The sequence below is a fragment of the Rhea americana genome, unplaced genomic scaffold (assembly GCF_003343005.1).
Source record: "Rhea americana isolate MKP2758 unplaced genomic scaffold, rheAme1 scaffold_3, whole genome shotgun sequence".
Lineage (NCBI taxonomy): Eukaryota > Metazoa > Chordata > Aves > Rheiformes > Rheidae > Rhea > Rhea americana.
The window spans coordinates 1,396,720-1,420,379 of NW_028186423.1; the positions used below are offsets into that span (position 1 = coordinate 1,396,720).

At 35.0% G+C, this 23,660-nt stretch overlaps 1 protein-coding gene across 1 annotated transcript in view; it reads left to right on the top strand.

Annotated features, from left to right (window-relative positions):
- VWA8 (von Willebrand factor A domain containing 8) overlaps nt 1-23,660 on the top strand; it is a 184,911-nt gene that overhangs the window by 61,109 nt on the left and 100,142 nt on the right. The window contains exons 15-21 of the mRNA XM_085309462.1: nt 1,056-1,224; nt 1,566-1,643; nt 4,967-5,082; nt 5,967-6,073; nt 8,038-8,144; nt 12,907-12,978; nt 23,234-23,310. Coding sequence (XP_085165588.1) covers nt 1,056-1,224; nt 1,566-1,643; nt 4,967-5,082; nt 5,967-6,073; nt 8,038-8,144; nt 12,907-12,978; nt 23,234-23,310 — 726 coding nt within the window. The remainder of the gene's footprint in view (nt 1-1,055; nt 1,225-1,565; nt 1,644-4,966; nt 5,083-5,966; nt 6,074-8,037; nt 8,145-12,906; nt 12,979-23,233; nt 23,311-23,660) is intronic.

Sequence of the window (23,660 nt, forward strand, 5' to 3'; positions counted from 1 at the left end):
GAAGAAGAATGTAGAAAAAGTACCTTTTACACTGTGGTAGTGGATTTTTAGAATGTGTTGCCACAGGAAGCTGTGGAGGCAAATAGGATCAAGAAGTTCAAAAAAGGGATTCGATAAACTTGCAGATAAAAAGATAAAAAAGCAAATAGGCAGGGGTGTATCCTCTAACCTTGAACATAGGTTTGTGGATGCTAGGAGAATATGAGAGACCTGGGCTGCTGACGGTGGCTAGGCTTATGTGCCTGTCCCAGATAACAGCTCCATCTGTCCAGCTGTCGCCATCAGAGACGTTTAGATAGATGGAGTAGATAGATGGACCCAGTAGGGCATTTCTGAAGTTCCCGTAAATCAGATTAATCTGCCATTGGAGGGGCCTGTTTCTCTCCACTGACTCTAAAATGAGTCATGAGTGACTTGGCTTAGACTTTTTAAGTGTAACTTTTAGAGATATTGTGAAGTTAGGTGCATTAATCGCACCCTAAGAGCCTAGCTGCTTTTTCAAAAGCCACAGAGAAAGTCAGTAACATAACTGGGAAATAAATCCATCTCTTCATGGTAGCCAGCCTGATCTCTTTATAATATCATCCTTCCTGTCAATCTAATTGAGTAAAAGAAGTTACCCGTTACTGCAGCTCCAGTAAATCTTGTTTCCTCTCTGATTTGCCTGTTCAACATGCTGCTTTAGGTAAAGCACTTGTAAAATTTCATCAAATTAGTGAGATGTGTCCRTTTCACACATACAAAAAAGAGTAAACAGTAGCTTTGTTGCTGGTATTTGCTCAACTAGAGGCATGCAGGTTAAATCGCACATAAAGAGGAGACTTGGGTGCCCTGCTAGGCATAAAAAATTACGAGCAATCTATAAAATTGCAARTCATATTATATAGTTTTTGTCAGTTTTGTTTTTTTCATAAGATTGAATTGCAAAAGTTCTGAAYAAACATTGGGCTATAGCTCAGTCCAGTAATTCAATTCTTTCTTCAACTATTGTAAATTTGAATTTGATACCCATCACTTAAGCAACATAATGCATTTTTWAAAATGTTTTCTTGCAGGTCCATCTTTCCTATCCACCCCTCATTCAGAATAGTTGTCTTAGCAGAACCTCCGGTCATTGGAAGTAGTACCCAACAATGGTTGGGTCCAGAGTTTCTGACGCTGTTTCTTTTTCATAATGTGCAATCTTTAAACAAGAATGAAGAAATTCAAATTATAAAAGAAATGGTAAGTATGTTCATTATTTCAGCCAATTCTGATCATTTTTTAACTTAATATGATTATTTACTGTGTACAAAATATTTCACTATTGCAGACCCTATTTTTRTGTRGCATAAATGATTCTTCATTTTCAAATCCTTCTTATGTTTTGATGGCATTGATATAAATTAACCTTCTTATGATATTAAATGATGCTGTAATATAAAAATGTTCTTYGTCAAAACTGTATTCCTTTTTGGGTGATGTAAAGCAACTGCAGCAACTGTATACTCATAGCATTTGTGTGTAGCTGTATATGGGTCTTACATATCCTGCAGTAAGATTAATACTGTTTTTCTTTCAAACAGATTCCAAATGTACCCAGTGTTGCTGTGGAGCAGTTGTTGTCATTAACGCACAAGCTTCGGGAGACAAATGACGCCACAGTAAGCCCTCTTTTTCAAATTTACTTTCTCCTGCTGTGACTGTATGTTTTAACAAAGGCTGGGTAAAGCATGCTAAACTATGGTGCTATTTTAGAGGCTGTCTGATTGAAAAACCAGCCTCAGAAAATTACTGCTGGTAGTTATTGCACCACATACTGTAAAGTTTTGATTTACATTTTTAGAATCTGCATAATAAGGCCTTTAGGCAATTGCCTGAATACCAGTGAAATCAGACAGAATAATGTATGTCAGTGGGTTTAGATGCATGGCTAAGCATGAAACATGTATGAGGTGCCTTTTGCATGGATATGGATGTAATCATCTGTGTTCAAGTATTTTTTGATAACTCCGCTTTACTGGATGTTGTTATATAAAATACAGATCTTCAGTCATTGGAACTTTGATARCAGAAATTATTGGGGCTTTTGGGGCAATGAGAACTACCTAACTACCTAAAATGCCAACAGGCAATGATGAAGACTAGGAGTAAAAAGGAAAAGCTCCAGAATTCCTAGTTGCCTTACTGCTACAGGCTGTTCTATTAAAGTAATTTTGTCAAGAAAAATAAGTTCTGCTGACATAGTAACCACAAAGTTCTTTAAAAAGATCTTAGTGAAAAAGAAAGAAAAGCGTTGCTATAGCAACTAAAGTAGCCTATGATTTTAATGTATCTAAAATGTAAAACATTTTTAGTGGAATCCAGCAGTTTAACTGGTATGTAAATATAATCTATTCTTCTTACTTTTTGTGAATTTAACGTTGGTAGTAGTTTTCACAGTATTACTATTTGAGAAGCTGAGAAAGGCTGAAAGGCTGTTATGTTCCTCTGAGCTTAAAAAAGTAAGTAGAAAAGTTGACTTCTAGGTACACCTTTTAGACGCTGTTGTAGCTAATAGTCTATTTAGCTTCCTTATTTAGCTTCCTACATTTGCTGTACAAATATAGGCTGATAAATGTGTTATATTTTTGACATATTTAGAGACATATCTTGCTTGAACAGAGCATTAAAAAAATCCTTTCCATATATGCGGATGTCTATAGCATTGTGAAATATCTAAATGAAGTGAGTGAGATTGGATAACAAGTGAGTCATAATACAGATTGAGGGAGGATTCTTGTAGATCAGCAGTGACATGAGACAGGTTGGGAAAAGCATGCCTACATTAAGAGCTGAAATGTGTGCCTTAGGTATGTCAGGCTATTTATAGAGCTGCCTAAGTAAGTAATCCACTGCCAGAGATTATCCTGAAATATTAGCCATTGTTTAAARTGATTTTGTTAACAATAGAAGAATACCTGTAGCATATTCAGMCTGGGGGCGTTGTCTGCGTCATTGTAATTGTTTGGTTTACAATAGAGCATAGAGACCACGATCAAGATCCTGTTGAACTAGATGCCGCATAGATATAAGTTACAAAGACTGTCACTAACCCAGTTTTGAGTTTATGGTTGTGCCATATAAAAATAAATAAAAAAGGGATGAGGAGGAATGAGGAACTTTTATAACTGAAAGCTTAACACAGTTGCATACGTTCAGATGATGTGACACAGCTTCTCCTCTGTGGACCAGACCTCTATACTTAYTTATACTAGTGCAGGATCTGATGTTAAACACATACTTTAGACTTTAAAAATGTCCATATTCTTAGGATTTGGATTTGTCAGTGTGTCAGACAAGAGGCAAGAGTGGCCACCTGCTTCCTMCAGCCTAGTTCAATGTGAAGTAAACTCTACCTCAGTTACTGTGCCCAGCTGCTTCTCTTCTTCAATGCAGTCCCAAAGGTTGTGACTTGAGAGGATTGCTCACTTCACCAGACTTCATTCTGCTTGCAAATGTTTCTGTTGTTTAAGATAATTTTGAAAATTATCTAATATAATTCCCAAAGATACTGATAATTCTGGCTAGCGAGCRGGAATCAGAGGAGTGCAGTTCTCACCCCTCTCCCTTGCTCATACTTCGTATATGACTATGTCATGAAGTAACACCTGAAATACCACAGTTTACAACTCAGTGTCTGTAATGCTGGGTTGTGAACTACCATGGTTCAGAAGATGCTTCACAGACCTCCATCAATGAAAACAGGGCAAGAAAAGCAGTAATCTACCACTTATCACTATCTAAATCATTCTTACTTATTGTTCGGAGCAACACTGCAAAGTATTATCCTTGGCCTTCTTAGTATTGGAAAAAAAATTTGTACAATTTTTATCAGTTTTCCTTAAAAAAAACCCTGTTGGTCAAGAAAGCAGTTTTCCAGGAAAGAGAATTGATTTTGAGAAATTTTTCATACTTAAAAATGTTTGAGGGGAAAAAATCCTGTGAAATTTGTATATTGTCACATTTCGCTCTCTCCTTTTTTTCCTTGATGGCAAATTTCAGCGGGGGGGGGGGAAGGGTTCAGTTGCAACACCATGTGTTAGGATAATTATGATACACTTAAAAATCACTTATATAAACTCAAAATGTTTTGAAATTATCTAATTAAAATATTTCACTCAACCCAGGCAAAGCGTGGTATGATTTACCAGATTGCACAAATTGCTTTGTGTTCCCTGCTAAAGTAAGGACTCTATTTGTATTAGATACCTTTATCCGGTAGATGTAATTATAGAATCATTTCTTTGTCAATCTTTATACATCTCTTTAAATGATCAGTTGGAGTTTAAGGCTTTTTTAATTTGTTTCATTGTTTTAAATTTTGCTGTATTTGTTTTAGACTCCCCAGACATTGAGACATTTTTGTAACACTTTGCTGAATCATGTCCAATTTTTAACATTCATTTTAACATGTGGACAACAGAAAAGGACACAGTGTTCCAGTAATGGCCCGCCCAGAAGGCGTGTGCAGAGGTGATACAATCTCCCTACTGCTGCCCAGTGTTGTCTTGTTTATACATCCAAGAGTCTTGCCAGACTTTTTTGCCAGAGCATTACATGTGGAGCTAATATTCAGTTTGTGTAGAGTAAAGGACACTGATTTTTTTTTTTTTTTTTTTTTTTGCAATGACTAGCACCGATATTAATATTGTTTAGTATTAGTTTTAAATATCAAATAAAATTTAGTTATTAGCACGTCTTGCTTATTGAGTGAAATAAAAGTAACCTTTGAAAACATTGTGATTTTCATGGCGGTGAATTCCTACGATGAGCACAGAATTACAGACCTGCAGATTAAAAAGCACATGCAGCTGTAGGAAGCAGAAAGCACCTCTGAAGCAGAAAAGTTGAAATAATTACTTTTTTATTATAATTTCTTTCTTCTGACATATTTCATTAAAATCCTAGAGATCAAATAATTTAATTGTCTTGTATTTTTTGACAGGCACAGTCATTGGCTTCATCTTTATCTACCCGACAACTATTGCGAATTTGTCGTCGACTGTCACACTATCCAGATGAAAGTCTTTATCATGCTGTTAATAAAGCCTGCCTTTCCAGGTAGAAGTGCTAATTTTGGAGGTTCAGAAGTTTTTTGTCCAACTGCTAATATGCAAGATGATTTTTAAATACATTTTATAAGATCATACAGTTGCTATCTTGCTCTTTAAATTCTGTAATTTCTTCAACAGTATTTCTGTAGTATTCTAAAACTTAAGAAGAAAGTAGGAATGGCGTTTTCTCATCATTATAAAGATGTTTAATGATGAGGTGATTGAAATTGTCACATTGTTACCATATAAATAAAAAGACAGTCAGGTCTTCATTATAACTATACCTCACTGTCTCAGAACACTCAATTCAGGGTTATATTACTATCTGGTATGACAAGGTGTTTGCTGGAGACTTGGATTTAGTTCCAAAAACTGTATCTAAAAAAATTACGAATGTCTCAATTTTTTCAAAGAAAAGCTAACTGTAATTAATAAAAGGYTTGGAAAACTGAGTGGATCTAGTTTTGGAGAGCTCAGAGCTCTTTCCTTCCTCTTTAGAATCTGAGATCCAACTGAACTGAATGAAGAGATAAAGGTATTTCCAAAAAAATATTGTTTCTATTCGGCCTCTAGCTGTCTGTGGAATTAAATTAAATAATTCTAGCCTRATTTATCCCACATTTCAGCCTTATTGCAATATTGTATAACACTGAAGCCTTTTAAAATGAATGTATAACTACTAAGGTAATTAGTTAGCTGTGTAAGATGTTCAACCTATGTCCTTAGGGACAGAAGGTGAATTGTTGGAAACTGAGTGCAAAAGGAATTGACATTATTCAAGGTTTGAAGGCTGAAGTAAAGCTTCATATAGATTTAGAATACAAGAAATACTGAAAACCTTTTTTAAAAAAATCTTTAGAAAAAACTTTTGTGTTATTTTTCTTCATTTAGGTTTTTACCAAACCTTGCCAGATCAGCTTTACAGAAAAATCTCCTGGATTCTGGTATTGAGACAAGTCCAGATGACATAAGAAAACTTGAGGAGAAGGATTACACCTGTAAGCTTTTACTACTTTGTTGTTCTTTTCATAAGTGTTACTTAGATGGTTGAACATGTAAAGCTGTATTAAATATCCTCAAAAATGTAGTTTGCTTCAATTCTATGATTCTATGTTTCTATGAATTAATTCCCTTTGGCTTTTTTCTGTTGAGATGTAATGCACTCTTAGTACGTTAATATGTCTATATTGTCTATTGTAGCCCCAGCTCATGGAGCTTTGCTCTCTGTCACATTTCAGGATTTTCCAGTCAGAAGGATCCATGTCTTCAGGCTTTCTTTGGACTGCTTTGATAATTTATTTTTAAATTCTGTTRTCACTGGCACACCTCTTCTAAAGAGTTACAACCTTGGAGTGATTGTCTTAATCTTTCTCTTTATTTGTTCTGTTCTTTGCCTTCAGTTTTCCATTGCTTCTTTTTCTCCATTGTTACCAAAATCAACCTTTTCCTCACTGGCACTCTTGCAGAAGTACTGGGTTTATGTTTTGCTTTCATTCTAGTACACACTTTTCTAGTTTTCCTTCTTTTTATTCTCTTTAAATTACTAGTGTTATTACCTGTCTTCTTTATCAGTCAGATCTTTATTTCTTGATATATATCCAACTTGTACTCTTGCAGTTGCCTTCAGTGCTACACATATTTTTCTCATTCTGACATTTTCTCACTTCTGCTTTCTCATTCCTACCTATCCTCTGGTCTTCATGCCAGCTTTATGTCTTCTTGTACCTTCTGTCAGGCAGCATGCTTTGAGCAGTCTGCCATTTTTCATTCACTAAACACTTGCTTTCACTATATTTGGTCTGCACTCTTCTTCATCAGTATTCTCYTCTCTGTCCCTGTCCTGCAAGGTTATTCTCAATTTTGTCATGTTTTTGACTTCTGTGTTTTCACTGTTAGGTCCTTGCAGTACTAACATATCTTTGTTTTTATTTATACCGTTTCTGATTTGTAGATTCAATTTATGTATGTAGATATATGTAAATAAATATATGTAAATACAGACATAAAAATACATGAAGGTTTGCATATGTATATAGCTATGGTTATAAATTGAACTCTTGCCAGTTGTGCAGTGTTGCCCATTTACCAGATTTTTCATCCTGATACTTCCCTTGAATTTTCTTCATCTTTCTCTGTTGCATGCATAAAACATGCAGACAAAATAAAGGTAGATCCATAAACAGTAGAGGCAAAGAAGTAAAAATATCTCTCTAGAAATCAGGCTATTTTCAGTTTCAAACCATGCAAGTTTGAGAAATCAGTGGTAGATAATTTCAGAGAAGTTGGAAGGTAGCACATTATTATTTACATTTAGATGTTATTTTCCTAAGGACAAAATTTGTGGTTCTCTTGATTTAAGAAACTTTTCCAAAATACTTTTTCCTATCAGAACTACAGTTGAAGATCACCTCAAAAAGTGCAAACTGAGCGAGATTTCGCCAAGTTGTAAAACATGTCCATTTTCTGACATAAACCCATTTGTACAAAAATGCAATGCTGAAAGGAGAAACCGACAGTGACTTTATATTGTTTAAAAGTAATAAAGGAAATGACTAACGTATTGCTTCTGCAGTTGAGAAAATATAGTCAAACAGTGTTAGTGGTACTTCAGTGACAAGRTGAGAGTACTGAATTAAACCAAGGTGGCTGTCACAAATTTTAGTGTTCTTTAAGGTACGGTAAGGTGTTCTTTAAGATCCCATACGTTCACCTRTTGTCATTTACTGCAATAGTCTTCCTTGCAATTGTAAAGAGAATTGAAATTCATTATAATGCAATCTTTTGTAGTTTGTTAGTAATAGATAATCTTTCAAACATTCTCCTTCTTTAGATACTGAGAAATCATATACAGCAACCTGTAGACTGGTTAAAATTCATAAATTGTCTGTTGCAAGTATTAGGGTTGGCATGCGTGCTCAGAGGATGCAGTAATGCATTTATTTKTTTCTTGAAAAATGTCTAGGTGAAATAAGCAATGGGATTCTGAAGATAGGGGCTGTAACTATGCCGATTTATAACCYAACTGAGAAAATGAAAGTGCCTGATGTTTTGTTTTATGAAAACACTCAGGTAAGTACAAATCTGTAGCCTCACAGGTACAAAAAAGTTTGCTGAATATGTACTAATGTACATATTTACATACATTAAATAATGTATTATGATTATATTTCWGAAGGAGCTGCTTTAGGCTAAAATTTTTTTTGGTGGATTTGATGCTTCTTTAGATGCCTCTTTGCCATCCATTTGTGAAGAGATTATGACAATTCTACTGAATGCTCATAAAATATAAAGTGACTGCTGTGAACCTGGATTTTATTTAGAATGATTCRATAAAATGCTTATTTTATTGCTGCTACTGGACTGCGCCACTGTGGTGGCTGGGTCATCAAGTCCATTCTGAGAACATTTGACAGTCTTATAATATGAAATTTTGCAGGCCTCCAATACCTGCCTTGTATTATAATTAACACTGTGTGTTAGAAAAGCAATGTGAAGAGTAATTAGTTTTTGTAAGTCTATCCCTGTTCTCTGTGATTTTACTTGAAATGTTTGTAAGCATACTGCTGTTACACTTACTGACTGTCTTGGACTGAATCGTGACCTGTTTCCAAAACTTGGTTAAAAACTACTCAGTTATTAATCTGATTTTGAATTATGCAGAATGCAAGAGTGCTGAAATATCAGAGCAGAAACCTGTGACAGATAAAGGTTCTGTGCATTCCTAGTGCATTTATATAATTTCAGTGCAATTCCTTCACAAATCTTAAGGCCTCGGTTGGCTAATAGTCATTTTGAGCCAGTCAGTATGTGGGAATTTTCCCAAGAATGGCATTGTAAGTTGGTAAGTCTCTTTAATAGGGCTACCAATGGTTAAAAACTTGTGTTTTAAGAAACAATAGCTTTTGCAGGCTCCCCGGTATTGGGCACTGATAGGGCTGCTACCCCAATTTCTCATACTTTTTGACCTTGAAAAACTCCAATGTGTTTATGAACAGCAGGAGAATAACAAAAATAATGAGAAAAAGCACTTTGTAAACACAATGAAAGGAGAGGGCTTGGGGAGCATTTTTTCCCCTTTTGAAGAGGTAAGCGCACTGCAGCTTTCCTTGCTGTCTAGCGTGGAGGCCTCGATACTGTCCCTTCAGGGTATCCCTAACCAAGGGAGCTGCCCTCTGAGTGACCTTTAAAATATTTTGCCTCTGAAAGGCAGCACTGACAGCTAGAGTGCTCTTGTGAAATATTTTCCTTTTAGGGGCCTGGTGTGGGTTGCCTACTTAATGCATTTCCTTTTCTTCTTTTTTTCCCTTTCTGTTTGTTCTTCCTTCCCCCCTTGCTTGCATATTTTTCAAAGAACAGTGTGTGCTCTTTCTACTAATGGCTATCACCTACTGAAGGTCATGACAGGCCATACAAGGGGAGCAGATGACCATCTTCATCTTCCCCCTTAACATTTCATGTGAGATTTTTTTTCTGTGTTGCCATTTMATTGAAGAACTCAATTTGGGTCACTCTATAATGAAATCCTAAGTCTTGAAAGCCTTTATGTTTGTATTGCTTTTTCCATCCACTTGCTTATAGCTTCAGTAATTATGACTGAATGCACTAGAGCAAACTGCGCAAAACCTGCCTTCAGATGTTATTTAGTTGCTTTGTTTAGGCAAAATGTTTTTTTACAAGTGCTATGTAGAACAAACTGCTTCATATCTGTCCCTGTCGTAATGCATTCTGAGCACTAAAGAAAACAACAACCAAATACCGGTCAGTATAGCTRTTCCCATTTGAAAATGAAATTTAATCTTAAGGTCTAGTTCCTGCTGTCATTCAGTCATTCAAGTGCTGTAATGATCATTGAGCAAAATCTGCCAGAATAGAGTTGGTTATACGTCTATACTTCCACTCTGGTGTCTAGTAAATAGGGATATTCAAAATAAATGAAAATAGGGAAAAAAATCCTAAACCCTTTGCAATGCTKTACAATATAATGAAATATATATCTTTTCTTGCGTATCTTTAGTCTTGAAAGATTTCATGTTTCAGTAGAATTTGGCATTGCTGTGAAACGTTACTGTGTGTCCACCAAAGTGGCACAGGAGTGGAATGATTTTTATCCATATGCTGAATGCCACTGTCATCCTTATCTTTAGGGATGTCATCCTTATCTTTAGGGAACAGGACTTGATTAAGTTGATGCAATATTGATGTGTCTACATAAAAGTCCTCCACATAAATATTTAATATAAAATGGCTGCCTGCATCCTAATATTAATACAGTGCCAGTTTAGGTCCTGTTGCAGTCCGTGTGTGTGTGTGTGCGCGTATACACACGCACGTATATATACATACACACACACACATACATACATATATTAATACATAATACCTGTTGTGAGGAAGCTGTTCTGGAAGGGAACTAAAATGTACACACATCTGTGCAGTTCAGGATGARGGAAGAAGTCATCTGAAGGAAGTACTCATGCTTTAGCAGTAAAATCGGAAAATCTAATCAGTATGTGTGGTATGACTGACTTGATGGAATTTGTTATGCTGTATCTGGATAAAATTATACTCATCAACTATAAAGTTCTGGTGTATGTGCATGCCAGAAAATATGGTAATTTGCCTTGAAGTCCTCTCCCTAAATTGTATATTGAGTATTYGGTAGTCTTTTGACATGCCTAATTAGAATTTTGCAGTATTAAGCTGTGTTTAYAAGTTTCTTCCCTACCCTCACCCTCTTTTCTGGAGAGAGATGGAAAAACTAAAACATCTTTCACACAGTTGCAAACTGGGTATTTCTGTATGCTCTGAAAATACATTGAAATTACAGCTTCCGCCCCCCAATCAAATATTAAAGATGGGGTGATAATATGAAAACAAATATGTTTATCTAAAGGCAAGCAATCATTTCTCTAAGTAGATTGTCTGACCTACTTACGGATGACCTATTTTCACTAGACACAGTGGAGGATGTACAAGACTGTTGCTAGTGAAGTGGCTTGCATTGCCATGTTATCTGTAGCTGTTTGGATCCTTTTAGACAAATTATTTGTGAGGAGCAAGATAAGGTCAAATTTTGTACAGCATATGTTACCTTTATGATACTGAGTATATAAAATACACCTCAGGTACTTTTGACTTCAATTAGGGGATCTAATTTAGAAATTATAAGAAGTATTATGAACTTGGGCTTACATTTTACTATCCTTATTTTCCTTGAAAATAAAGTTTAATCAGAATAGGAAGATGTATTTGTCATTAAACTATACAATTCATTTAACCTTTAATTAAAAAAATATATAATTTTTATATTCACATCAGCTCCCTTCTATTCCCTCTGGCTTCTGTAGAATTCCACCTTTTTTCTACCTTTTTACTGCCTTTTTTTAATATGATATATGAAAATTGTCTGTCTTATTCTTTCKTGTTTTAGTTGTTGCTATAAATGTTGCAGTCCCTGCTTTGTTAAATTGTAACATAGTTCTGAATAAAATAAAAAATGAGATGTTTGTAGTAAACAATCTATCGCCCACAAAGTAATTAGTAAAGCCAAAAGGAACTATTTTTCAACAAGTTTCTTAACTTAAAATTTCAAATATGTATTCAAATTTTAAGTAAAAATCAGATTGTAAGCTCTTTCCACCTGTTTTTTTCGTAATGATTTAAAACACACACACACGTGTGCATGCGCATATATGTATAAAAGCACCCTAAATTATATTTTAGGCTCCTTGCCCCCCACTATTTCACAGAAGAGAACATAAGCAGCCAGTAATACCACATTATAATTCTCATAATGATTTCTCTTAACTTTCCCCTTCCCTCCCAAAAGCTTAGTTAAAAGATGGGCCTAGCTGTACATCTGTGAGATGAAAAGGGACAGTTTCTCAAATAGTCAGCCTGGAAGTCCTTCGTAGCTTAAAAACAACTTCAAATCCATATGCAGAAATATGTAGTTATGTGCTCCAGGAGTATTAGTTGTGTTTACCCAGCAATGCTAATTGCTACTTACTTCATTAGTCTCTGTTTAGTTTAAACGTAACTCTATATCCTAACYAGAAAATGGAATGACAATAATATTACAGGGACCAAAAAGAGACTTGAGGCCTGACAAAATCTCATTTCTCATTTTTTTCCTTGCCATTGAGAAGGTTGTCAAATCTTCCCATCTCTTTTTTTCTATCTCCTGCATTGCAATATTGCTTTTCTCCTTTGTTTTGCATAATTAAATTGTKTTACTGTCTCTTGCTGCCTGCTTATTTAGTGCCTAATGTTGTGAGTCCAGAAACTTTCATACAATCTCTAGACAATTATCATACCATGTGTAATAATAATTGTAGTAAACTATGCTGGAGATGATAACGCGTGTTTTTGTAGCTGTAAGATTTGCAGCTCTCCAAAATAGCTGAAGATTAATCAGACTGGTATTTTAGAACTTTGCTTCTTCACAGTACAGTTGCTGGAAAATAATCACACACATAAGAGTGATGGTTCTTAAATACTGGGTGACAGACATCCAGCTAGGCTAAAAGGAAATGCATTATTCATCATTACTGAGAATTAAATATATCTAGGGACATCAGACACCCAAAATAATTGGAGCAGATGAAATACATGAGTCAGTGTTTTTGTTTCATTTGTTTTAGTCACTGCATCGATTGCTATTATTGGCTGAGAGACTCTTTCTGTAAAATATATAGCTATAAGTATAATGTTTAAAATACTTCAGCCAAAAGTCCTGAAAGTAAAATTCCTGCATACTACTTCCATTACTGAATGTATAAACTGGAGAGTATAAACACAGGAGTGAAAGTTGTGGGTTTTCTTTCTCTAGCACATGATGGTAATGGAAGATATGCTGAAAGACTTCCTGCTTGGAGAACATCTTCTTTTAGTTGGCAATCAGGTGAGTTAAATGTTTCTTACAATACATGGAACAAGTTCATTGTTTAATGAAATAAAATCTCTGTGTGCAATTGAATCCGTTTGTACCACTGAGGTATTTGACCCACTTCTGTTTCTTTTTTTTTTTTTTTTTTTTTTTTTTTTGTCTACTAATGTCCAAGGATTTTATGGATATATATTTGGAAAACATAAATCCCTTTAAATGTCTTTTTACATTGCTATGTAAATAAAAAGACAAAATGCTGATAATTATGTGCAACATTATTTGAAAGATATAATTACTCTTCTGAAGCAAAACAGAAAATATGTTTTATCAAATTCAGAGTTCATAAACATTTTTCTTTGGCCTAGTTAATTTTGCCAATAATCYAGAACCTTTTTTCTCTTCATAGACATTAGTATGTTTGATGTTCACAGCCCACATAAAAACTTACTTAACAAGAAAGGCAGATAATTTCTATTTATTATTATGCGATCAAAATTCTCAGTAACAAGCCTTTTAAGATTTCAGATTCCTCTATTTACATCATTACAATTGAAATATATGGTCAATAACTATGACTGTCTTTGGTGGGCATGTATCCAACCTCTTCTTTAAAATCTCCGGTGATGGATAGCCCTAAATAACCAGTCCTATTAATTTGTTACCTTGGTAATAATAGAACTTGCTCTATGATGAAACTGTTGTTCTCTAAGTCTGAGCTTACTGCTCCAACTTGTCTTTAATTTAATATCTTAAAATGAACAGAGCTGAAACTTAGCTAAAACTAAACTGTTCTGGGAAGACTATTACTTTGATTTTTTTACATTTGACTTGAACTATTAAAAAAGGAAATTGGATTCTTCTGATGTGGTTTCTTCACATCAAGTCCAAGGTACTTGTTTCTTACTGCCTTTTCTTATCAGCTTATCAACGTCCTTCTTTCTTACTACCTTCTCGTTACCTTAGGGGGCTTGTAGCCACCCCACCCTGAGTAATTATAAATTGATTATTTAATTATTTGTTCCACTGTCTTCCTGTTTATTGAATTTGTGTTGATAGATCCATATTAATTTAGGACATCTCTTTAGTTTATCAGAATTCCTTAAATTTGAATGTTTTCCTCCTATGTCTTTTTACCTTCTGCTAGTATAGCATTCACAGTCGAGTCAGTGGGTCAGGGTTGAGATGAGTGAGGCACAGGGCCAGGCRCAAGCTCTTGAGCCACAGGGCTCCAGCCAGGCTGCTCGCAGCTTGCTCCACAGCTATGCGGTGTCGGAACTGACCTTGCATGCAGACCGCAAGACCCTAGGTGGGAGGGAAGGCGTTGCAGCGCCTGGTGCACTCAGGCCCCTGACACATGCTATATATTGCCCCAATTTGTTGACAAAATTTTGAAGACTGCATGAGTACAGTTTGAGAGGTTTAGCGTATTTTTCCAGCCATGGTGTGCTCATCTTTGGAAAATGTGGCAAAAATTAGATTATTAAAAGCTTATGAAACTCTCATTGGGAACAATGTTAAAAGATTTAACTGAGTCAAAGTATAGGAGCATGCATTGCTTTGATTCTAGACATCATCTCAGTTCCACCAGTAAAATGGAAAATCTGTTGGTTTCCTGTGATTTGTACTTGGCAAATTAGTAATACTTATGGTTTTGGGGTTTGTTTTTTATTACTAGTGTGCTTTCTAAATGCTTTGAGGTTTATTTTTTATTAATTTGTTCTGCTGTTTTTCTGTGTAACTAATTTAGGTCAAGTAGCTATACTTTTAAAATACTACCTCTTAAGTTTGAGTACTGCATTTGCCGTTCTGCAGTCTCACAGGATCACACCCACCCTCCTTGATTTCTCAGAGATGATCAGTAAGCTTTTAGAAATAGAATTTAGAAACATTTAGTTCCTTAAATGTATTACAATCAATTTCCTTAGTGCCTGATGAATCTTGTTCAAGTAATTTTTTTGAATCCTGTTCAAGTTACTTTCCCATTGAAACTATTTGAGTTTATATCTTCTTGTAAAACATATGATTAAAAAAATAATGTTCTTTGCTCTTCAGTTGCTTTAACAGTACAACCTGTAATTAGAATTAACTAGAGTTTTATGGTTGTCTGCTTGATTCATATATCAGTGTGTATCTGTTTTTTGTATTTAGAAGAAATAATGGTGGGTTTGGGTGGAGATACAAAATGCTGTTTGAGTTCCTTTCTATTGCATTTCTTGTTGGTGAATGAATGAATCATGGAAATTCAGTGTAAATAACTAACAAGTTAGATACCCTGAATCTTGGTCTTTCAGAATATATGACTAACATGCCTTTGAAAGCCTTTGTCTTTTCCTAAATATTTAAATAGTTGATATGTACCATAGAACATAATTTGGTCCATCAAAATTGTGAATATATGTTAGTGAATATCTCTTTGCAACTGTGAGTGAATGTACATGTCTTTGTATGTAGTCTTTCTTTTATAGACTTGATTTGGTTTTGTGGGTTTCCTCCTTCTCTTCCCTCGTTTTCGTAACACACGCGCRCACACGTGCGCGCAGGCATGCACACACACGTAATTCTTATTGGGCTAAGTCCATCCTCTCTCATTTCCGAGCTGTAAATGTCATCTGCTCTGTGTGTCTTCTAGTTAAGATCTCAGTGGCAGGAATCCTTTTACCAAGATTGTTTTCAAGAACTGAACTCTGAAATTTAATGTTCGAAATTCAGTAAATCAGAGTCTTGATGGATATTAGAGGCTGAGTTTCTTAACGAAACCAAGGAGGCATTGCAGAGATGTGTGTTAGATACYGACAGATATCTTTAGGAGTGTTCAGCTTCTGAAGTACTTTATAACCCACTTGATTTGTGTATATTACTTGATGTTTGCACAGCCCAGAATTTCACAGCATAAATGATTTATGTGAAAATATGGCTTCATCTAAATATTTGTTTACACTGGTTATTGATTTATTTTGGACACTAACAGGAATATACTTCTATTTCGTGTATAAGCATACAGGTTTCTTTGGGTTCTCAGGAAAGGCAATGGATAGAAAAGAGTCCTCAGCTATAGAATAGTTTCTAATTAAAGGAAATGGCAGCACTTTAAATATGACTTCAGATATTACTTCCTGAATGAGCCTATTTCCAGTCTGAGAGTATGAATGAGACCATCTATAGTTTCTCAAAGCAAATATAAAGCAGCCTTTTCCTTGGCTGAGAAAGCAGCTATTTATTACTCTCCGAGCAACAGGCAAACAGCAGCAAGAATCCTATTTAGTAAATGTTACTTATTCAAACTTTACAGTGACTATTTATGTAGTCATGACTGTATAGCTCTTACAATGCAGTAATTCCTTAGTCTCTCAAAACAGACTGGGTTATTCTTATTACCAAGGAAGAATTTTAGACTTAATTTTTGTGAAAGTTTTCCTGATGGAGATTATATAATTCATGGATTGGCCATTACTCGATCTCCTTGAATTTTCTGTCTCTGGAAAATAGGAGAGAAGTTATGCCAATATTTAACATTTTTCATGTGGAAAAAAACTTTAAAAGTAGCGGTGGCTGAAACACATTTTATTTTCTCGCTTCTCCAAATTTTACATATAACATTTCCTAAGGAAGCATTTAAAAACTATTGCGTTTGGAAGTCATGTCAAAAGAGATGTTGGATCTTTTCACCTGTATTGATCATAGGCGAAATCTTGGCAAACATCAGCAGACGTTGAAGAGGCCAAACAACATATTAATAGTTATAACAGTTTTATGACTTTCTGGAGAGAGGAGGCTCATAGCTAAGTATGAATCACAGCCTTATCTCTTCGGAATTATTTTATAACCTTAAGTTCTAAAGCACCTAGCCCTGTGTTAAACAAAATTGAATTATTTTATTTGGCATTAGTCTTTTATCATAGTTTATAGTGCAAGCTATTCAGATAGCCGATCTAGTGAATTAAAGAGGTTTCTTCACAGCAGTAGAACATGTCTGCTTGTAGGACACAGTTAGCATACAGAAAGTGTTTCCTAACAAGTTGTGCTCATTTTGGCCTTTAGAGTTACTGTATTCTCTGTAATGTAGAATATATATAATTTTTAATATAAATACAAATATATGAACATATTATATAAATAGCTATAAAATACACTTCTACTATGATGTCTAGAGTCAGCTAAAACAGCACAATTGCAGGATAATATTTCTGTGTGGCCGGACAGCTGCAGTTTATATTAGCTCTAGTAATTCTTCCAAGCCTTGAGAACTGCATGTGATCCATGGGTTGTATTAATTACTAAGGAATAACGCTATAAAAATGACAGCAAATAATACATCTTCTCTCTTGAATAATTATTAAGGCATGATAGACATTGGAGTGTCATGCCTTTTCCTAGATTTCCTATTGCTTCTGTTCTCTTTTCAACAAGAAATTCAATTGTGATGATCAATAAGAATAATCAGAAATCCCCAAAGCTGGGGATTATTAAATTACTGTTGAGTACAGACAGCATTTAAATTTTTCAGTTTTTCATTTGATGTTGTGGAAGTCCAAATTTTACCTTTGCCTTTGTACTTTTTGCCAAAAATTGTTTCCCTTCTTTCCTCTTTCCCCTGTTGGTCTTAAATAGGGAAGACATTTTTCAAGCTTATAAAATAAGCCCTTTCCAGAATGCTTTRCAGTCTAATGAGAATGTATAAATGCAAGGAAATGAGAAAGAAATATGAAGTAGCAGAAGAATAAAGAATTCTATAAAGGTACTAAACATTATTGTAAATAATTTGAAAGTAGACCATTACAAATTCTATGGCAGCAAGTAGTGAAATTGTTGAAGTGGGCCCACAGCAAGTAACTGTCACAAATATATTTGAAGAACTTGAAAAAAAAATATTGTGGCCTTTTGATACATATAGTAATTTATCTCCCTGATGGAAGAATGTTTTTGCATCCTTCTTTCTGCTGCCTTTCTTTAATTGAGGAAAGTGCCTGTACAGAGGCACTTTAACTTAGAGATCAGTTTGCATGAACTCTTGGCCTACTACTAGGAATTAATTTTATTCTTAAAGAATTTAGTAAGGCAGATGTTGGAGTCTTTTTTGAAAAGATTTTGAAGGCCATGTTTGAGTAGATCTTTCCTTCTAAGGAAATYTTCTTAACTAATTGTGAAATTGAATTAAGTAGCTTTCTGCCTTTGCAAGCTATGGTAAAGAAGCAGAACAAAAAAGCAGTGGTATGTTGCCTTCTTTGGGAAGTTTCTTCCCAATAAATTCTTTCTATTGTTAATTTTTCATATCTCTCTTTCCATAAGGCTCCATTTCTCTTTTGTATGTAAAGATTGTATTTTGTGTAATAGGATTCTGGATTGAATGTGATACTTAAATTCAGAAAAAGGTGTGTAATCTACAGGTCTATCTAAACCTGATTTATCCAAGCCATTCAATTCATGGCTTTTATCAGGGAATTGAGTTTATGGGCTGTTATGGTGGATTTTTTTTTTTTTTAAGTGTTACCATAGTTTTTACATGCCTCAGATGATATATTCTTAATAGAACAATTAGTTCCTAAATCACAGAAAACTCTTGTGCGGCACATTTGTGACTGATAAATATTTATTACAATTGGGGCAAGACTTAGATCAATACTAGTTTTTAGCAACTATTTTCTTTTGTTACTAACATCAAAGCAGTGGTGGAGTCTGTTGCAGTGATCCACYGGCAGCAATGTCTAGGGTCTCCTGCTGGCATATCTTCTGCAGTTATTACATTGCATTATTCACATTTGTTTCAAGCAGGAAGTGAGAAACTTTTTGTTCAATCAGAACTATATTCTCTGGTGTAAAAAAAAATCGCAGCCCAAACCAAATGCATGCATCCTTGCAAATGATTTTGTAGACAGATACCTACATGCTTTGGGCATGGAAGATGGTTGAGTGCCAGGCGCAGGATCAGAAACCAAATGTTAGCAAAAGGGTCTTTCTTTATTTTCTTGGTTTTCATTGTTCAAGCATAAGTTTCTATGATAATAGGTCCAACAATATAATTCTTTCCGTTAAGTCAGAAACAGAACTCTGAGACAAGGATTCTGTATGCTATATATTAAAATTAGCAAGAAATCAAGATTCTTTCATTCCATAATAACAAATCAGTTGTAGAATAAAACTATCTAAAAGGATTAAGAGAAAAAGTGAAAAACTGCCTTTTTCACCAGTTAAAAAACCTGTGTTTATTAATTTCTAATGAAACATGCTCTRTTGAAGGTGATTTAAGCTAAGCAGGATGACTGTGTATTGAAATGGAAAAGCTGTGATTGCAGTGTCTTGGTTGAAGGGTAGTGCTGAAGAGAACAATGTAGTCACTTCTTCAACCACTTCAGTGTGACCTGCAAATCATAAAAAAAAATAAAAAAAATAAAAAAAAAATAAAATTTACTAGCTTTTTTATGGTAGCTCTTTTTCTAAGAGGCAAACTATTAATTTCAAAAACTTGGGTCCAATTCTTTTCCTGTATAACCTTTTTGATTTCAAATGAGTTGTGCAGGGGAGAAATTTGTCCCACTACTGTAAGAGCTGCACCCTGAATTGCAAAGTGCCTCCTGGGATTTGTAAAAACGCTTTTTAATGTTTGAAACTGCAGTTATTCTTACTGCTAGAAGATTAAGTCATTTTATCTTTAGTAACAAGTGTTTACAATGTCAGGGAGAATTTTTAAATAAGGAATTGTTTTGCCTTCTATTTGCATGATCTTATTTTTGTTATTTATTACTGCAGATTTTTACTTCCTATTTTTCCATTTCAGTTGTCCTGTATGTCTGATAGAGTAAGAATTGTCTAATATTTGCTTTCAGAAATATTTTTATYCCTTTTAGCTGAAATGCCAACACAGATGTTATTTTCCCTCTAATTTCCATATGTTTATATTTCTGTAAAATCAAGTAACTGCRATATTACATATCTAAATAACAGTGTTAATGACAAACTGATTTGTCCTCTAAATGTTACCTTAGGATGCCATTAATGCAAATTACATGAGATTACATTCTGAATCTAATCCAAATTCAATTCAGTATTTTAGTGAGTTCATATGAAATATATAGTTTTGATTCTTTCCGTATAAATAGTTGCTTACTAGCTGTAAGATRGATACAGATTAAAGAAAAAGGAGGGTAATTTTTTGCCATCTTTGTCAGTTCTTATTTCTAAGACACTACTGGCCTATTTCAGAGGTTCTCTAAAATGGGTTAGCATTTTGCACAGTTCTTGCTTATCTGAAGAAGATTACCAGACACATTCTTTATCCCACGGGGGTCAGGTGTATTTGGAATAAACCTAGTTTCCCTGGTCTCATGTCAGTGAGTACTTCTCAAAGAACTCATCTGTGCTCTTTTATGTGTGTGTGGTTTTTTTTTTCCTTCTTTTCTAAAATAATTATATTGTGCCTGCAGTAACTGAAATGGAGAAAAGTGATAACTCATCATGAAATAAGAATGTGAAGGAATGGAATCAAAGAGCTTTGACTTGAACTTTACTCCAACTGCTGTTGTCAACCAGGGGTTTTATGTGGTACACCACAACCTCTGTGAAGGCACATAATGTACACTCTGAAGCCATTCAGTCTAGAAGYTGGGCAATGTTAACATATTTCTGATAGTTAAATCTGATAGAAATGCCTTGTGGGTTCTGAATATTGCATGCACCTTYTAAAAATGCATCACATTCTGAAATCAAGGTATACTTAAAGTGAAATAGGAAGGAAACTGCTGCAATGCAGAAATACAAACTAGAAAAGGGTGAGATATGGTCATGACACAACTCCCTTTGACCTCTATGTGTTACTTTGGTAAGAGTGCTTGCTCCATTCCTCCACCACACCTGCGTGTCCTCTGAGCGCTGTTTCGGAAGTGAGGTATATTCCTCTTAATATCCTTGGTGATAACAGCATGGGTAAAAATAAGCAAAGCCAGCTATGTGGTCATCTTTCTGTTGGAAAGGGAGAGGAAGAAAAAAAATCTAGCTATGTTATTTTGTAGTTGGGAAGTAGTCTTTTCATGCATAATTTTAGGACGGTATTATAAACATACAGACAAACCACATGTTCTTTCTGTTAATGTACATGAAAGCCAAAGTSCTTTTTTTCTAATTACAGTAACCGTTTGGCTTGATATTTAATATATTTTACATTGATTCAATATGTTGATCTATTTCTTCTGCTTTGTTCTTGCCACAGCTGGCCAGAGTCCCACTCTGTAGAGAAAAGGATATGCAATCCACTGAGGACTGGTACAAAACGCTGCTGGCAGACATCTGCCCAGTCCTCTGAAGCTCTCTTAGAAAATGTGGAGGAAGCTGCTTTTAGCATTGGTATTTGTGCTTGACGTTAGGAGGAGTATTCCAGTTTATTGACCCATTTACAGTTTTAAGTATCTTACTGCGAGCAGTGACAAACACATGAGAATAAAACTGTCCATATGCGCTGTAAGAGGATTKCTACCCTTTTTCTATTTACTTTTGATGCTTCTGATACAATTCCTGAAATTTAATGTTTCTCCTCAAATGAATGTATTCTTTGAAATTCTAGAGAATTTGTTAGCAAAACATCATCCTTTATTTCAAAGCACTGGAGAGTTCTTTTTCCAGGATAGTTTGATAGTTTTTGGAAATGAATGGTGATATTTTTGAAGTATAACTTCTTACTACAACCACATATGAAGCTGTAGATTCTTCTGAAGAATCAGATGGAGAAAGGCTCACGAGAAGGCATATGCGAGAACGCCAGCCTGAGTTACAGCTTTCCTGACTTCAGATTGAGTCCACAGTAGGATCTGTGTGCTTCTATTTTTGTCATCGCTGCTGTATTTTTTTTCCTCTACTCTCCTAGTGAGATCTTTCCTTCCATGATTTCAAATACTACACATGTGTTTAATTTCCAGTCTCATAAATGTAGTCAGATGAGAGATTGTGATCCCATTTTGAGAAGTTTAAACAGTTTGCAGTGCTGCAGCTGTAGGCTATCTTTCTACTGGAATTTACAGTCGTCAAAGTCATAACTTGCAGTCTGAATGCTCCTATTCTGTTTTAATGCCAAGTGAAACAGATTAGATTAAAGCAACTTGAGACCTGCTAATCTRTTTAATCTATCTGTGGGTTATATTTATCTGCTGTATTTTACACTAGTATGGACTAGATGGATTCATGCAGTCAGAACCTGAATCTCAGTGGAGTGACAGTATCTTGTCAAACTGCTTCCAGCTGGCTTGGTTACAACTAAGCTTTGTTCCCACTCTTCCTCCCTCCCACCCCCAACTTTGACAGTCTTACTTTTGTTCTGATTTCCCAAAACCTGCAGCCACTTCTTTACGGAGGAGGTAAGTTTTTTCTGCATCTGAACTGTCATCTGTGACAGTTCTGTGTCATGTGTGCATTACAATTTCAGGCCTGATCAGGAATGCGCTTGGGAAGTACATCTCCTTACCGCAGCTTGGTGCATATCATGCAGTAATCAAGGGACATGTGACCTGGATCCTTTAGGGCGAGACKAAAGTGGAAGATGTTTTCCAGCAACACACCTGATGCCTTCCAGCTGCTAATGCATTCTAAGGGATCAGACTAGACTGGTCTGAAGTAAAAACTCTGAAACGCTTGTGTAGACAGCACCACGGTGTTAGCAACAAGTGATTCACTCTATAAACCCACTGTCATTGTTCTGCACTGCTAATGTATGTCTACAAGAGGAGTAATGGATCAGTTCAATTCTTATCCCAATTCTGGTTCCTTTGTTTTTGTTTGGTTTGTTAGTAAAGTAATTTAAATGAGATTAGSAAATATGACCAAAGTAATGGTCTAACTCTGTGTGGCTACTACTATAGATTTTACATAGGGCTACGGAGATTTACCTTTGTATATATTTACTCTTAAGCCAACTTGCTAGCGTTCATGGCCTTACAATAGCTTTGTGAAGTGAAAGGGCTGGAGAAACTGAGATTAATTAAAAGGCTACATAGGTGTGAATGATGTACCTCTAGAGACATGATCCTATTTCTCATCATTCCTAGAAAAATAAAGACGTGTTTTACAATTATATACTTTTGTAACATATATATATATATATATGTGTGTGTGTGTTACAAAATATATAATATATATATTATTTATATATATATATATATAAAATTATGGACACACACACACACGATTATATATATTTTTGTTATCAGATTTTGTTCATCATTCTTTGATGTGGATTGAAACGACTTAAAGATGTGCATTATACATTTTTATATATATATATTTATTGCAGGGCGTTGGGAAAAACAAGATTGTTGACAGATTCCTTCAGCTCTTAAATAGACCCAGAGAGTATTTACAGTTGCACAGGTAAGAGCATGTTACATTTCCATCCTTTGTTGTTTGTAATCTGATTTTCCATTGTTTTTAAAACTCATGTTTCTGAAGTTAAATTTGTTCTTATTGTTTGGAATCAGACCCTATTGTGGTAGGTGGCACACAAACAGATCCTAGAGATGTATCCTTTATGGAAGTTTATAYGGGCAGAGACAATATAGAGTAGGGAGCACAAGAACGTTAAGGAGGTCACATTGTTTAACATAGTAGGAAGTAGAACTCTGCACATGCTGCTGTCAAGCCTTTGTCACGAAGAGACTTTGGCTGAGATTTTTGGTAAGATTTTCCCAATCATGAGGAATTACATGAGGAAAAAGTTATAA